This window comes from Macaca fascicularis, chromosome 15 (assembly GCF_037993035.2).
Source record: "Macaca fascicularis isolate 582-1 chromosome 15, T2T-MFA8v1.1".
In the NCBI taxonomy this organism is placed as follows: Eukaryota; Metazoa; Chordata; class Mammalia; order Primates; family Cercopithecidae; genus Macaca; species Macaca fascicularis.
Window position 1 is genome coordinate 11,853,569 of NC_088389.1, and position 17,612 is coordinate 11,871,180.

Genomic DNA, 17,612 nt, shown 5'->3' on the forward strand with positions numbered 1-17,612 from the left:
TTGTTTTTGTACCCATTTAGATCAGCAGAGGCCTCTCTAATGACACTCTTCTCCAGCTCCCCTGCACTGTGGCAGGAATAATTCCACGCGTAATGAGGCAGGTGTCCAGCTTTAACCCCGCATGCCTCTACAGGCGGTCATTTCTTGGCCTCTCCTGGCAGCCTCTCCTCTGCTAGCATTCTCCCCATTGTTTCGTTTTGCCTAATATTTAACCTCGGTGTTTCCTGCTGTCACTCTGTCTTATTATTCTCATCGACTGAGGATAATTGATCTGTCTTCACTCAGCAACTTCCATTTGCATGTTTTAGGAGTAACTGTGTCATCTCTCTTATTTTGTGGTAGACACTCTCCCCTTGTTGTTAAGGCTTTGTATACCTGTGTTCAAAGGGATTACTGGCTGTATTCATCTTCTGTACATACGCTCCAATTTGTCATCCCTCATTATTATTCACATTGGTACTACACCTGTTTTTACCAAAATGGAATGATTATCTCCCATTTTACATGTAATCCTTTATATTAACACAATTCTCAGCAGTTGATTTTAACGCTGTTGCGTTGTTGACTCATTCACAGTGTGATTCACTCCAGTCTGTGTCAGGACAAAGGTGAGATCTGAGTGAGAAAGACTCTTTGCTGCATCATTTTGAGCCGTGTCCCCAGCTCTTGAGCTGTACCCACTCAAATGTTTCTTGTGTGCACGAGCGCACACACACACCCCACTTCACGAGTCAGAGCGTCAGGCTACAGCCTTCCTGGGGTAGGTGCATATGGTGATATTTGGAGCATTAAACAGAGTGATTGATATGACACAACTGAATCTGAGTTACAGCTGCATCTGTTAATTGTAACAGATCTCCTGTTTACAAGAGTGGGTGTCTGAAATTTAAGAATTCAAAGACCTGGATGCTTATATTCCTGGCTTCTATTTCTAAAGCCGTTGACATTTAAGTAAATAATTGTTTTTATCTATTCTATTCTGAGATCCTCAAGTGAAAGACAGATTAGGTATGTGCCCTTTAATTACACATGCCCTCTGAACATCCTACGCAGCCACATTAGGGCAGCCTACTCAGCTACAGTAAATATCCATTTGTGAACTGTAGTGGGCAGAGTCTTTCCTGTAAATTTCCTTGATTACAAAATTTGTTTCCTGGGGTTCTTGTTAAAATACTCATCTTTAGTCCTCAAGCTTAGTTGCAATAGTTCTTTCTAGTTACAAGTTTCTTCAGAAATTTCTAGTAATGGGCCCCCCTAGATAGTGGCAAAGACCCCATATTTTATGCCAGAATGGTACTTGGAATTGTTCTGCTGCTATATACTGATAGATTTCACTAAAATCTATCAAGTATAACAGATTCCAGTTATTCCCAGAGGTTAAGAAATAGGCTGTTCTGATTAATTTGAGTTTTCTGGAATAATTACCATATATACCATTTAAAGATGGACAGTCTTTATAACTGTGTAATTGCTTCTTTGTGCATGTAGTAAGCTCTCAGGAAATGTGTATCGAGTTGACTAGAGCTGGAAGGACCCTTAGAGATTACCTTGTCTAAAGAAGAGGAAGCCAAAGCCGGAGGGCTGGATGATTTGCCCACTGTGGCCTGCTGTACAAGGAGGAGAGCCAGGATGGAATCTAGACTTTTCCAAAGCGGCACCAGGATTCTTTCAGCTAATTACACCGCCCTATATGCTTTGGGTTAAGGTGAGGTGGAGAAAACTGTGGCAAAGGACCCAGCTGCGTGGATTCTGGGTCAGAGTTTAATGTACTGAGCTGTCTTCATCACATAAGTGACTACTTAGTACGGGTCTACACGTGTGTTGTGCTAGGAAATATGCCAGGCCTCTTCCATGCCGTACTCATTTAGTCTTCACAGCCACCTTATGGAAGAAGATACTGTTATTGTCCCCATTTCAAGATGAGAGTCGAAGCCCAGTAACTCACCTTACTTCATAGAGCGGGGAATTGGACCGAGGCAGTTGGATGCCTGATTTCATGATCTAAACCACAGCACTGTCTTCTATTAACTGTTCTCATTCAACATGAAAAGAATTTTCTATTCAAAAATTGTTTTGAGGGAAATATCTTACTTCAGTAGTGATGTACAGGTCTCAATATGTCAAAAATGTTTTCTCTATTCAAACGCATGTGAAACTCGTAATAGTCCAGACGGGCAAATAAAGAGCCAAAGGGCTTCTTCACAAGATGAGGTTGTCCTGCTGAAATTCTGCTCAACACGTGAAGTCTGCGTCTCCTCTCCAGCTATCTCTGAACACGTTCACGTCCATTTTCACCCTATACAGGTTATAGCTGTAAAGACCGGTCACAGGCTCAGATGGGAATGCAGCAATGATTATACCACCAAGCTTGGTGCCTGAGCCTTTCAGGACTGTAGTTTCACAGGCACAGGTGATGAGGCAGCTGCTGACCCTCATCTGGTTTGGCACCACGGTGGGAGCTGATGGCCTCCCCAGCACTGACACAGTCTGGAGAGCAAAGCAACCTGAGCTGTCATTGGCTGAATCCCTGGGGGATCCTGTCTCTTGCCTTGTCTAACCAAGACTTATTTATTAAAAACCACTTAATTTGGCCGGGTGTGGTGGCTCATGCCTGTAATCCCAACACTGGGAGACCGAGGCAGGTGGATCACGAGGTCAGGAGTTCGAGACCAGCCTGACCAACATAGTGAAATGTCTTCTCTACTAAAAATACAGAAAAATTAGCTGGGCATGGTGGCGTGTGCCTGTAATCCCAGCTACTCAGGAGGCTGAGGCAGGAGAATCACCTGAACCTGGGAGGTGGAGGTGTGCAGTGAGCCAAGATTGTGCCACTGCACTCCATCCTGGGTGACAGAGCGAGAATCCATCTCAAAAAAAAAAAAAAAAAAAAAAACTAACCACTTAATTTGACTCTCATCCTATTAATATTTGAGATTAGTGCTGAGAATTCCATGTGTGTTCCAAGCATTTTTTAAAAATCAACTTGATTGAAGTATAACTTACATAAAATAAAATACACCAATTTTATGTATGCTGTGTTTATGAATGTACAATTCAATGAGTTTTGACAAATATATGCATCTGTGTAAACTTCACCCCAAATAAGATAGGAGAATCACCCCAGAAATTTCTTTATGCTCCATCCCAGTCATCTGCCCCCTCCCAGTCTGCCCTCCAGGCAGACTCTGGTCTCCTCTCTGTCACTCTAGATTAAATGTCTTTTCTTTCTTTTTTTTTTTTTAAATAGAGACAGGGTCGTCTTGAATTCCTGGGCTCAAGTAATCCTCCCACCTTGACCTCCTAAAGTGCTAGGATTCCGGACATGAACAAGCCCAGCCAGATGTGTCTTTTGAGAGTTCATATACGGTGCATGGAAGCATGTTTTGTGCCCAGCTGCTTTTGCTCAGCATAGATTCTCAAGATTCATTCAAGTTGTTCATACATTGTATATTCTTTTTATTATGGAGTAGTATTCCATTGTATGGCTATACCACAATGTGTTTAATCTGTTCACCTGTTTACAGACATGTGGGTTGTTTTAGTTTTGGGGGTAATAAAAATAAAACTGGGCCAGGAACATGGTCTGTAGCTCATGCTACGTTATAATCCGAATGGTTTGGGAAGCCAAGATGGGAGGATCGCTTGAGCTCAGGCATTCAAGATCAACCTGGGCAACATAGAGAGACCTTATCTCTATCAAAAATAAAAAAAAAATTAGTTGGGCATGGTGGCACACACCTGTAGTCCCACTACTCAGGAGGCTGAGGCAGAGGGATTGCTTGTGCCTAGGAGATTGTGGCTGCAGTGAGCTATGATCACATCACTGCACACTCCAGCCTGAGGAACACCCTGTCTCCAAAAATAAATAAATAAATAAAACTGCTGTGAGCATTTATGTACAAGTGTTTGTATGGATAAAGCATTTTACTTTTCTTGGGCAAATACCTAGGAGTAGAATTCTTGCATCTTATGTTGTATGTATATCTTTACCTCTATAAGAAACTGCCAAACAGCTTTCCTAAGTTGTTTTGCCACTTTGTGCTCCTACTGGCAGTGAATGCGACATCTCCTTGCTCTGCATCCTCACCGACATTTCATATTGCCAGTCCTTGTTATTTTAGCCATTCTAGTGCAGGCCAAGTACATTTTGCATTTTCCTTTGATTATTGATGTTGAGCCCCCTTTTAGGTGCTTACTGGCCTGAAGATTGGCCTATCCTTGTTACAAAGTAAGTATCTGTTCAGATCTTTTGCCCTCTTCTAGTCCTACTCTGCTGAAAGTGTGTGTGTGTGTGTGTGTGTGTGTGTGTGTGTGTGTGTGTTTTAAATCAATTGGGTGTTGAATTTGGTCAAGAGTTTTTTCTGCATTTATTGAAGTTATCAAATGATTTTCCTTTAATATGGTAAGTTGCATGGATTGATTTTTTAAAAATTCTTATTATGTATACATAACATATAATGTAATCACTTTTAAATGTTACAATTCAGTGGCATTAAGTACATTCACTTTTTTTTTTTTGAGATAGAGTCTCACTCTGTCAACCAGCTGGAGTGCAGTGGCGTGATCTCGGCTCACTGCAACCTCTGCCTCCTTGGTTCAAGCAATTCTTGTACCTCAGCCTCCCGAGTAGCTGGAATTACAGGCACCTGCCACCATGCCTAGCTAATATTTGTATTTTTAGTGGAGACGGGATTTCGCCATGTTGACCAGGCTGATCTCAAACTCCTGACCTGAGGTGATCTGCCCGCCTCGGCCTCCCAAAGTACATTCCCAATGTACTCCCAAAGTACATTCATATTTTTGTGCAGCCATCACCACCATTCATCGTCAAAACTCTTCATCTTGCAAAACTAAAACTCTGTACCCACTAAACTGTAACTTCCAATTCCCCCTCCACCAACCCCTGGCAGCCGCCATTCTACTTTCTGTCTCTATGGATTTGACCTCTGTAAGTATATCCTTAAAGTGGAATCAGACAGTATTTATTTTTTTCTGACTTAGCCTAATTTCCCCAAGGTTCATAACTTTAGCAGGTAATATTTCATGGTATGGCTAGACCACATGGGTTGATTTTTGAATGTTATTCCAATTTTGCATTTCTGAAATATACTTGATCATGATATATTATCTTTTTTTATATATTGCTGGATTCCTTTTTTTTTTTATTGCTGGATTCTATTTGCTAATATTTTATTAAGGAATTTTGTATCTTTGTTCATAGAAGAGTATTGTCTATAACTTTCTTTTTTTTGTAGTGCCTTTCTCTAGTTTCAGTGTCAGGATAATGCTTGACCCATTAAATGAGAAATATTTTTTCTCTGTTTTCTGACTTTCCATATGATTGATACTATTTCTTCCCTTGATAGTTGATAGATTTAACTGAGGAATCTGTGTGGGTCTGGAGTTTTCTTCATGGGAAGATTTTTAATAACAAATTCACTTTTAGCAAAATAGATGTAAAGCTTTTTAGATTTTTATTTCTTCTTATGTCAGTTATATAATTTATATCTTTCAAAGACATCCACTTCATCTAGCTGTCGAAGAGATTGGTTCATAGTATTCTCTTCTAATACCTCTAGAATCTGAATGATGTCTCGTCATTCATTCCTGGTACTGATAAATTATCTTCCCTCTTTTTCCTTTTCTGATCAGTCTAACTAGCGACTTCTTGGTTTTGTTGATTTTTATTTCCATAACCTGCTCCTGGTTTTGGTGATTTTTCTATATTTATCTGTCTTCTATTTCATTGATTTACACGCATTGCCTCCTTGTACTTACCTTGGATTTAATTTGCTCTTCTTTTTTTAATGGAAGCTTAGATATTTGATATTTAAGTCTTTTTTCTTTTCTTATATAGGCTTTTAAAAACTATAAATTTCCCTCTGAGCATGGTTTTAGCTACATCCCACACGTTTTAATATATTTTATCATTCAGCCCAAGGTATTTTCTAATTTCCCTTGTGATTTCTTCTTTGACCCATGAGTTGTTTAAAAGTTTGTTTAATTTCTAAATATGTGGGGGCTCTTTATATTTTTGTTATTGATTTTTAACTTCAGTTGCGGTCAGAGAACATATTCTGCATGATTTTGAGACTTGTTTTAAGACCCAGCTTATGGTCTGTCTTGGTGAATGTTCCAAGTGCACATGAAAAGGATGTACCTTCTACTGTTTTAGGATATAGAATATATATGTCATTGGGTTAACTCTGTTCAAGTCTTCTGTATTCTTACTGACTTTCTGTCTACTTGTTCTATCAATTACTGAGAGAGGCGTGGTATTGACTATTTTTTAGGAGCATACACATTTAGGATTGTTAAATCTTCTGGATGAACTCATCCTTCTAAGCTTTTTTGAAAAATAAGAATTCTTATGACCTTCCTTGCTTATAAATGATGGGTTTTATTCACCCCTGAAGTTGTCGCCTTTCTCTGCGCAGAGGAGTTTCTTTGGGGTGGCATGCTATGGGAGAGAAACAGGTAGGAGGACTCAGAGGGGCAGTGGTAGTGTTAATGAGCAGAGGGGTCAAGTTGATTCACTTTATTTCTCCTCTGATGTACAATATAAAAGAATTTCTGCCAGAATTTGAAAGACTGCCATAAGAGTTCTCAGCCACAGGAGATCACAGCTGAGTCTAGTTTATGGTTTGATGAGGCCACCTTAAACCTGTAGAGGGCACCCTCTCGAAGTTTGTTCAGGGCGTGGCAAGCATCATCTACCTGTCTCAGGTAGAATCCTAGATTTGGCTCCACTGACAGTAGTATATTCTGGCGTGGTTTTTAACTGCTTTGAAAGGGGCAAAAGACATTTTGGAGCCACTGAGCGTGCATGCTGCTGGCTGTGGGAAAGACATTTTCTATCAAGGAGGCCCTCCTCCTGTGCTCATATCACACTTTCCCAGACACACATCCCAATGTGGTCAGCTCCCAGCTGATTGGTCACTGGCAGCCCTTGCTTAGTGGTGCTGCTTACCTAAACACCCTGGCCACTCCTAGGGTGCTTGTCCATTTCTCCTCCTTCAATATATCCAAATATATGCATGAAAACATTTTTTAAAAGATATAAAGGCCGGGCACGGTGGCTCACGCCTGTAAACCCAGCACTTTGGGAGACTGAGGTGAGCGGATCACCTGAGGTCAGGAGTTCGAGACCAGCCTGGCCAACATGGCGAAACCCTGTCAAAAATTAACCAGGTGTGGTGGTAGGGGCCTGTAATCCTAGCTGAGGCCAGGAGGCTGAGGCACAAGAATCGCTTGAACCTGGGAGGCAGAGGTTGCAGTGAGCTAAGATCATGCCACTGGCACTCTAGCCTGGGTGACAGAGAGATACTCCATCTCAAAAAAAAAAAAAAAGAAGAAGATATAAAAGTGAAGATTTATTTAGAGTGGGGAAAAAAAACCCCACAATTTACGAACAAGGCAAAACCTTTTTGGAACGAAGCTGTGTAATTACCTGCCTTACTGTAAGATAGTGTTTCTAAACTCAGTCATTTGCAAACCAACTTTAGGATTTTTGCCAAAACCTTTGGTCAGCTGTTCTATTATTTGTATCGTATTTTAAATATTATTAAATAATACAATTTTAATTATAATTTGTATAATATTTGTATAATTTTTTAAAACCTAGCCTGTATGGTACCATGACTGAGCAATGATATCTATGAAATCACAGGTTTTATTTGCTAGTTGTATATTGTTCTTTATATACAGATATTGAAATGAAAAATGTTCATCCATATATCACCTAAAACCACTTTTATGTGTATGATATTTTGGAAACTGTTAGTTTGTGCAAATTCACACCTGCAAATATGAATTTGACAGTAAACTTAAAGGGAATAGCAAACTTTGGAGTGGCCTCAGAAGGACTACTTTGTGGCTGCAGTTTGGAGGTGCCAGGGCACTTTAAGAAGGAAGGGGAAGGCCGGGCGTGGTGGCTAACACCTGTAATCCCAGCACTTTGGGAGGCCGAGGCGGGCGGATCACGAGGTCAGGAGATCGAGACCATCCTGGCTAACACGGTGAAACCCCGTCTCTACTAAAAATACAAATAAATTAGCTGGGCATGTTGGCGGGCGCCTGTAGTCCCAGCTACTCAGGATGCTGAGGCAGGAGAATGGCGTGAACCCAGGAGGCGAATCTTGCAGTGAGCCGAGATCGCGCCACTGTACTCCAGCCTGGGTGACAGAGCGAGACTCCATCTCAAAAAAAAAAAAAAAAAAGAAGGGGAAATAAGAGAGGCAGCAGAAAACCAGACTGGGGGTACCTGTTTCTCAGGGAGGCAGATCCTTCCATTATCCTGTTTGGATGTGTTAAAGTTCTAAACTAGCCACATACATCCACAGTTAAAATACTCCAGGGGGAAAAAATTATTAAATGAATGTTGTTCAGTTAAGCAGAGTGCATGTAAATTTTGTTTCATTACTAATCTAGAATATTTATATCACTGTTACTTTCAGTTGGTTTAAATAGTCTTCAATTTATTGTGTTTCTTACTTACTCTAGCAGGATTGGTTTTAATGTCATGTGTTTTATTTAGGAAGGACTTTTTGTTCTAAGAAGAAATTTGTCCAAGGGAACGATTTCCAGATTGAGGAGACTTTAATAAAGGGACTGTTTCCAAAGGTGTGGGCACGGAATAGGGAACCCATAAGGGACTAGGGCAGCACCTGGGCTAGTGCCCATGGGTGGAGCTGTTACTATCCTTCCCCCAGGGGTAAGAGGAGGGCATAGTTACTGGAGCCCAGAGTGAGAGAGAGAGCTGTGTGGAGAGGGATCCTGTCAGAGCTATGATGAGGGATGCAGCCAGTTCCTGGGGACTTTGCAGGCAGGATAAATACCCTGACCTCGCTGCTTTTCCACCTTCCACATCTCCCTTTGGCCAAACTCAGCCAGAGGGCAAAGGAGCCCATGGATGCAGTCCATGTGGGTCAGCTTTTTGGGGCACAGACCACTGCGGAGAGGTTGGGTCTGGAGAGGGTGAAGGCTCTGGTCATTTCCCACCCAGTGCTCTTTACATAAGGTAGTGGGGCAGGGGGTGAAGAAACAGTGAACATGAAACATAGCTGCTGCTGCCCCGCTGCCACCAGTAACAAAGTCTGTGATGTCACTGGTCATGGGTGACTTCTGCTTCCCCCAGTCCATGTATCTTTGCTGCTGGTGCCTCTGCTGAATAGTGGGATGAACCAGACCTTTCCTGCTGTGGGATTGGAGTCATTGGTGTTTTGCTGTTACTGAGTTGTCACAGCTGGCCCTCAAGGACAAGGACCCTTGGCCTCGTGCTTCTCCTGCCCTCTGAGTCTCCAGCCAGTGCCTAGTATTGGTCAGAACACAGCTGGAAGCCAGAGAGCAAAAAGGCTTGTTGTTGTAATCTGTGTGTAGGCCTGCCTCCTGGGGCACAGTGCGGGATGGCAGAGGGACAAACGAAAGCTCTCCAGCATAGTCCCTATTCTAGAAGCCAGATCGATTTACTCCAGCCGGCTTCCTGACTAGGTCGTTTCAGGATCATGCCAAATATGAACAGTCTGTCCACTCTCTCATTGGCCTTCTTAGAAAAATAATGAAAAGAACTGTGCTTACTAACTGAAATGCATTGATGTAGTAAAATGAACCAGAAACCTGAAAAAACATCCCTACTTTTAAAGCTCATGCTTCGAGGTGTTTTCATGGCTGCAATTAACTTTTTGAGGCTTTGTATTTCTGTAGATGCAAAGAGAAGTTCCTAACCTTTCGTGCAGAAAAAGACAGTGTTTGTACACACAAAAGGAACAGCTAATACCATTATTTGTCTATTTTGTGTTAAGTGCTTTATGTGCTGTGTTCACTCCTTTACTTCTCATAATGATTATGTGAATAGGATTGTGATGTTATCCTTATTTCACAGATAAGGATGCCAAAGCTTAGAGAGGTTAAAGTAACTTGTCCAAGATGAGGGCACTGTGAGAACTTGAACATCCAGGTCCCTGTGATTCCTAAGCCCCAGCTTCAGACTCTGTTGTGCTGAATATAGTTGTAAGGACTCCATGTGCATGATTCATTTATCAGTTGTCTTTTGAGAGCCTGCTGTGTGCTGGACAGTGTGCTGGGGGCTGATGGCAGGGAGAAAGATGGCCTGTGCCTTCCCCCTGTGGAGTTATCAGTCTAGTGGGCAAGGTAAACATTAAACAGTCATTCCCCTAGATATGTGAGATAGACTGTGATGTGTACTACGAAGAACAGGGGAAGGATACCGTGATTGATGACACTTGGCTGGTGTGCATTTGAGGGCCTTGGAGAAGGCTTCTCTACTGAAGGTTCCGTTCAGCAGACACCTGAAGGCAATTCACTTAAGAGGTTGGGGGATGAGTCCTGAGGTGGGAAGAACTCCTGGAGCTCCAGCCAAGGCACCTCACCCAGGAAGGTCTGTTTTTGTTTGAGTTACGTTACATTTGTCATCATCTCAGTCCTGCTTTATAACCCAGCTGCACTACAGTAGTGCCGTCAATAAGGGGGAGTAGAAGGGCACAACTTCACTGTGTCTGTTCACTTTGTTGGGTGACATTTCGTGATTCAGAAATTTTTGCTACTTGTAGGAGAAACAATTACAGAACAAAATTCTGTTTACTCTGGGATCTTTATTTCTCTTTGTGTCAGTCTACTTAAATCAGTCCCGTTCACCACATTTATTGAGTATGTATTATGTGCAGAATTACTGCAGGAATTAAAGACGTGAGCCTCAGACTCTCCCCTCAAGGAGCTGATCGTCTGATGAATGAAGATCAAACTTACTGTCAAACAAATAGCGTGTTTGTCCCAGGAGGGGTTCTGCGGTTTCCTCAGATGTGTTGACTGTTTCTGACTCTGAGTGTGCATTTGCTTTAATGTATGGTTACGGCTAGAACAAGTCGTTCAGTGATTGTGATCGTTCTCTTTGGTGTTTCTTTTTGTGAAATCTACCGTGTACATTCTCAGGGACGTTAAAAAAATCAAGTGGAAATGAAATAATGGTTCTAACCTGTGCGACAAACTGAGTAACTGGAAGCAGTCACCACATCCGAGCATTGCCAAGAGGTGCCACAGTGACAGTCCTCAGCCGTACCTGGGCACGGGAGGGAAAGCCGTTGGAATGTGGGAAGGCAGGCACCATCTGCCCTTGCCAGCTCCTGGTTGAATGTCTGCCGCCCACAGGTTGCTTTGCTTTAACTCTATGTGAATTGTTGCATCTCAGTTCACTGCCTATCTGAGCTCCAAGCATCATTTCACCAGATCTGACAGAAATGGCTGATTTAATAACTATCGTTAATTGATGTTGCTGGAAAGCTCAACGTGGGTGTTTTATTATTAAGAGTTTTGTTTTTTTTTTTGTTTGTTTGTTTGTTTTTTCTGCCTTGTAAACACGTAAGGGCTTGCAGAGCAGGTAGATGTTGAGTGACATTAAAATTCTTTCCGAAACTTTATATGTTGCTTAAATGTTTTAGGGAAAACCAGGACCCACAAGATATCTGAGTAAATTTGTAATGCAAGAAGAACAGAAATTTAGAAATTATTAATTATGTTAATATTTTTAGTTATTAATATGAAATAAAATGCAAAGCAAGTATTCACTGTTTCACTCCTCCCTGTTTCCTGCCAACTTTGCACGTTAATTGAGAGTCACAAAATCAAAAACCCAGCAGGAGAACTTGAGGAAGTTTCACCTGGTTGTCCTGTTTCTCTAGAGACAAGCCTTCTGCCTTGAAGAAACTGGAAACCCTATGAAGGCAGAGACTGCCTTAGTCATCACTGCATCCCTGGGCTCACTTAGGCACTGCATGAATATTTACCAAATGACTGGGAAGAAAGAAAACCATCAATTGATTTCATTTTGTTACTACACTGCTAAAAGATTTCTCAGTTGTTTTATGAGAAGCCTGAAGAATGACAAAAATGAAACCTGCTTTTTCCAAGGAATCCTCGCAGACCTGATAAAAACACTGCTGTGTGTAAGAAAGCCCTAGAATGGGGAATCCAGAGACGTGGGTTCTGGGCTCAGCTCTGCCTCTCAGCCATAGTGTCTTCCTGGGCAAGTCACTTAGACTTCTTTTTTCTGTCATTTGTAAAACAGGAGTTTTCTGCTTGCCCTGCTTACTTCCCAGAGTTGGTGAGAGATCGAGCGAGGCACAGGGTGCAAAAGTGCTTTGAAAACTGGAAAACAGTGCCTGCTCTGGCACTCACCCTCCTCTAGCAGGAAGGCCAAGCTCGGGCCCCGGCCATCCTCCCCTCTCACAAGGCCTGCTGTGAACCAGCTGCCGTAATTGTTTTCTGTCCTTAGTACTTAGTATCATTCCTAGAACACAGTCGTTGTTGAGGAGTAGGCACTCAAAAATATTTATTAATAGATACTGTAGGACTAGTAAACAATTCTTCTCTAAAGCATGCTAAATCATGTGTAAGAATAATTCTATTTTATGATGGTATTTGTCACGTGTTCTAGTCCATCACATACCCATGACCTCAAAGGGCAACTTGACACCCTGTGGCAGGAAGAAGGTGGGCAGGTTGGTTTATACGTTTCAGTGTGTGCTGGGCCCTTGTGTGTTGCTTTCGACTTCTGGAAATGGAGGGGTAGCTTTTATTTGCCTGCCTGGGTGATTCTCTTACATTTCTTCAGGTAATATATTCACATGGCTCAGAATTCAAGAGCTACTAAGGAGAAGACAGGATCAAGCTCCCCACCTACTGCTGCTTGGTCACCATTTCCCTCCCAGGAAGCAGCTCTTCCTTATCTTGCCAGCTCTGCCTGCCTAAGTGTTGAGTTGCCTTAAAGAGATCTTGAAGTTTTTGAGTGTCTTTCATTGGAAGAGAACAACACAGTAGATTAAGTAGCCAGTTGTGTTGGGATGAGAAGGGTGTGTAGTGAGAGGTGGTGTGGAAATCTAAGCTAATGTGTTTATTACTGCCTGTAGTACATCTAGTCTTGCTTTTAGTTGTACAGTTTTGTTTTTTGTTTGTTTGGTTGTTGTTATTTTTTGGGTTTTTTTTTTTTTTTTTTTGAAACGGAGTCTCTATCGCCCAGGCTGGAGTGCAGTGGTGTGATCTTGGCTCACTGCAACCTCCGCCTCCTGGGTTCAAGCAATTCTCGTGCCTCAGCCTCCTGAGTAGTTGAGATTACAGGCACATGCCACCATGTCCTGCTAATTTTTATGTATTTTTAGTAGAGACGGGGTCTCACGATATTGGCCATGTTGGTCTCAAACTCCTGACCTCAAGTGATCCTCCTGCCTTTGCCTCCCAAAGTGCTGGGATTACAGGCGTGAACCATTGCGCCCGGCCTGGTTGCACAGTTTAGAAAGTATTTTTTATTTTCTTGAGCAAATAATCAGAAATTTTTCACAGCCATGATATAAACATTTTATAAATCTGAGAAGTAAGCAAATTGGACTAAGCTTCCAATCTCTTTCTCCAGCATCTCGAGATCGATAGTCGTAGTTTCAGTCAATCTCATCTCCTGAAGTAATTAAACAAGCCCCCGTCTGTTTCCACCCACTGCCAAAGGCCTCTCAGTCTCATCACTGCGGACAGGTATGGAGGGAAATCTTAAATCATTTTCAGATCGTGCAAATGATTCCCTTCTTGGTATCTACTGGGCATTACCCTTTTCCCCAAAAGGTGGTCTATTAATATATGCATTCCTAACTTTTAGATTTTGTACGGGTGGAGAAAATGAACAGCATGTATTTTACACATTGTGTGGGGTAAGTGCTATTTAAATCCGGCTCGAGCTGCTAAGCATCACACTAATATGGGATCACTGGCTAGGGCCCAGATTTGTTGTGTGTGTGTGTTTTTTTTTTTTTTTTTTTCCTTTTGAGGAGGGGGGTCAGTCTTTAGAGAACTAAGCCATCTGTCCAGTAAATTATTTTAAGGTTTTAATAACAAATACTTTGCAATGTATTTGAATGTGTGGAGTAAAAAATTAATGTTTTGCAAAGGCGATATCTTTAGAAATGTCTTCCACATTCTGTTTTGTTATCATTTTGGTATTGTAATCCCAATTTGGTAGCGTGCATCTTTATACTAATGTTTTGCAGAATTAATTAGTTCATCAAAAGCAACATTTTAAAATTGGCATGTCAATAACAGTGTGCTTCTTTAGAAGGTTTTGCTTCTAAGAGGCACTGAGCTTCTACTAAAACAGATGCAGGGATTCTGTAGCTGCATATTAAGCTGTAAGACTATAAAGGATATCTGTGGCTTTCTTTGAGGTTGGTTTTGTGGAGTTCTCTGGTTGCTGTTGTTGGTGACTTTTGATGGCTAAGTAATGAACCCCTGACACCTCACATCTTCCTCTGCTAAAGAGAACTTTGCATTGTAGTTGTTTTATAATGGCCTAATTTGGGTCTATGTGGCTTACTTTTAATGTATAGTCTAGTCATTCAGGAAATATTTAAGGCATGCTTAGTGGGTGCTAGGCACTGTGGCAAGATGCTGGGATTCAGCATCAAAGAAGACAGTCATAGGTTCCCATAGAATTCTGTAGGGGAGTTAGGTGTTAAATAGTCACTCAAAAAATTATTTAATGACAAAAGGGACAGGAGCACAAAGCAAATTTAAAAGTATCATAAGAGATAAAATGGGATACACTGACTGATGGGGTGCCAAGGGAAGTGTGAGACGGTACTTCCCTGAGGAAGCATCATTTAAGATGAAACTCAAAGACGGAAGCATGAGTAGGAATGACCCAGGCACGGGGGTGAGAATACTTGTGAGAAGAATCTTCCAGAAAGAGTGTGCACAGTATCTAAGATAGAGTGAGCCTGCTCAGGGACGTGGAAGAAGCCTAGATGAGGCTGTAACAGTCACTGCAGCTGGAGCGAAGGGTCCCCTTGGCCCTCCTAGGACTTGAGATTTTAGTTCACCACTGAGCTGTGCCTTAACAGTGATATAAAAAGTAGGAAGCCCTTTGCTTATACAAACAAGGACATGGGTGTGAAGCATGAGAAATGTGGCTTTAGAGGGTAAAAGTGGTTACCCCAATCAGATGACCTCTAAAGTCATGGAGGTAGGTCTTTGATTTTGTTGGAAGGATGAGTAACAGTCAGAGGCAGGTGTTTAAAAACAAACACGAAAGATACGTGTTGGCAAGAACGTGGAGAAAAGGGAGCCCTCGCACGGTGTTGATGGAACTGTAAATTAGTACAGCCATTATGGAAAATAGTATGGCGGTTCCTCAAAATGTGAAAACTAGAACTACCATATGACCCAGCAATTCCACTCCTGGGTATATGTCCATAGGAATGAAGTCCGTGTGTCAAAGAGACATCCACATCTCTATGTTCATTGCAATATTGTCCACAATAGCCAAGATGTGGAATCAACCTAACTGCCTATTAGTGGATGAATGAGTAGAGAAAATGTGTTGTATATACACAGTGGAATACCATTCAGCCTGAAAAAGAAGGAAATCTTGTCGTTTACAACAACGTGGATGAACCTAGAGGACATTGTGTTAAATGAAATAAACCAGGGACAGAAAGACAAATATTGCATGATCTCTCTTTTTTTTTTTTTTTTTAAGAGGTAGGGTTTTATTTGTCACCCAGATTGGAATGCAGTGGCACAGTCACCGCTCACTGCCCCCTTGAACTCCTGGGCTCAGGCGATCCTCCCATCTCAGCTTCCCAAGTAGCTGGGACTATAGGCACATACCACCACACCCAGCTATTTTTTATTTTTATTTTTTTTTAGAGACAGGATCTTGCTATATTGCCCAGGCTGATCTCGAACTCCTGAGCTCAAGCCATCTTCCTGCCTTGGCCTCCCAGTGTTGGGATTGTAGGCATAAGCCACTGCACCTGGCCACGATCTCACTTCTATGTGGAATCTAAAAAAGTTGAACTCATAGAAGTAGAGAGTAGAATGGTAGTTACCAAGGGCTTAGCGTGGGGGTTGGGGAGAGATACTGATCAAAAGATACAAAATTTCAAGTAGGTAAGAGGAATAAATTCAAGAGATCTATTGTATAACATGGTAGCTATAGTTAATAACAATGTATTATATTCTTGAAAATTGCTAAGACAGTGGATTTTAGGTGTTCTCACCACACACATGAAAAAAATGCTAAATATATGAGGCAGTGTATGTGCTGATTAGCTTGATTTAACCATTCCACAATATATGCACATTTCAAAACAACAGGCTGTACATGATAAATATATACAATCTTTATTTGTCAATTAAAAAATAAAAACTAGCCTGCAGCTCTATCACAGAAACATGATTTAAAGATGATAAGAATTAGCAGATTCTTTGTACCCCCTACGCCATTTCAGTTATGTTCACTTCTGGGCTGCAACAAATATATAAATATATATTTTTTTAATAAAAATAGCTTTATTGAAAAACAAAAGTTAACCATTCAGAAAAGAACAAAAAAGCAAACCAGGGACCACAGTTCCAAAACAGGGCTAAAACAGGGATGCTTGTGGACTTTAAAGGTCTATGAACTGCAGAAGTTTGTAGATAAAATGTTGTACAGACATGTGTTTTAATTTTCATACCTTCTTCAAGGGATCTGTGACTCAAGAAAGACTAAGAACCAGCCAGGCGCAGTGGCTCACACCTGTAATCCCAACACTTTGGGAGGCAGAGGCACACGGATCACTTGAGGTCAGGAGTTGGAGACCAGCCTGGCCAACGTGGTGAAACCCTGTCTCTACTAAAAATACAAAAATTAGCCGGACGTGATGGCAGGTGCCCGTTATCCCAGCTACTTGCGAGGCTGAGGCTGGAGAGAGAATCACTTGAACCCAGAAGGCAGAGGTTGCAGTGAGCTGAGATTGTGCCACTGCATTCCAGCCTGGGTGACAGAGCGAGACTCCGTCTCAAAAAAAAAAGACTAAAAACCGCTGATGAAAGAAATCAGAAAACCCAACAGTCTTTTATAAAGTCCATTCATGGACCCCAGAAAGCCTTTAGGTTTTGGAGGAAATATTTGTGTGTCATTCTAAAGGCTAAAGTAGGATGATTAGGTGCAGATACTAGTAAGTGGATTTGAAACAATCAGACGTCAAACAATGCAAGGGGTTGCCTCATGAGGTGGTGATGGGGGATATTTATGCAGACCACCTGTTGGAGATGCTGTTAAAACCCTAAATTGTTGGGGACAGTGGATGAGAGGACCTCTGAGGTCCTGGTGTTCTTTAGTTCTCAGACTAAGGCCATTGAAAGGAGCAAGCTGGGCTACTTGAAGAAAATTAGAAGTGAACAAAAGTATAGGGCTCTTGAAATCCATTTTAGCCATTTGAGAATGGTTGGATTGTTTCTGATGCAGTGGAGATGTTGAGGCAGTTGAGACTGAAGCTGTCCTTCAGGAAGAGTTGGTTGGGTTGGGCTGGGAAAAAATGGATTGGAAACCGTTGAGAGTCTGACCGCAGCTAAGGCAAAGGACAGGGAAACAGAATGCTCTGGTTGTTTAAAAGTTTGTTTTCTATCTGAACATACTGAAGTTATGGATCATACCTTGATTTGAATCTGTAATTTCTAGAAGTTTGTGTTTCTAGCCCAGTTCTTGGACCATCAAGCCAGCTCATTGACCAAATACTTCAAGAAGGAGAACCAAGCAGCTCTCCATTTTCGAAAGGCTTCTGTAATGTAAA

General features: G+C 41.7%; 1 protein-coding gene across 6 annotated transcripts in view; it reads left to right on the forward strand.

The window, feature by feature from the left end:
* Positions 1-17,612, forward strand: part of MED27 (mediator complex subunit 27) — a 217,900-nt gene that overhangs the window by 120,227 nt on the left and 80,061 nt on the right. Inside the window, exon 4 of one of the 6 annotated variants that reach the window (XM_074016199.1) lies at positions 3,248-16,204. The exons of the other annotated variants lie outside the window; for them this stretch is intronic. Within the exon in view, the coding sequence (XP_073872300.1) occupies positions 3,248-3,296 (49 nt within the window). The 3' untranslated portion in view covers positions 3,297-16,204. Of the gene's footprint in view, positions 1-3,247; positions 16,205-17,612 lie in introns of those variants that run through there. 6 annotated transcript variants of the gene reach the window in all.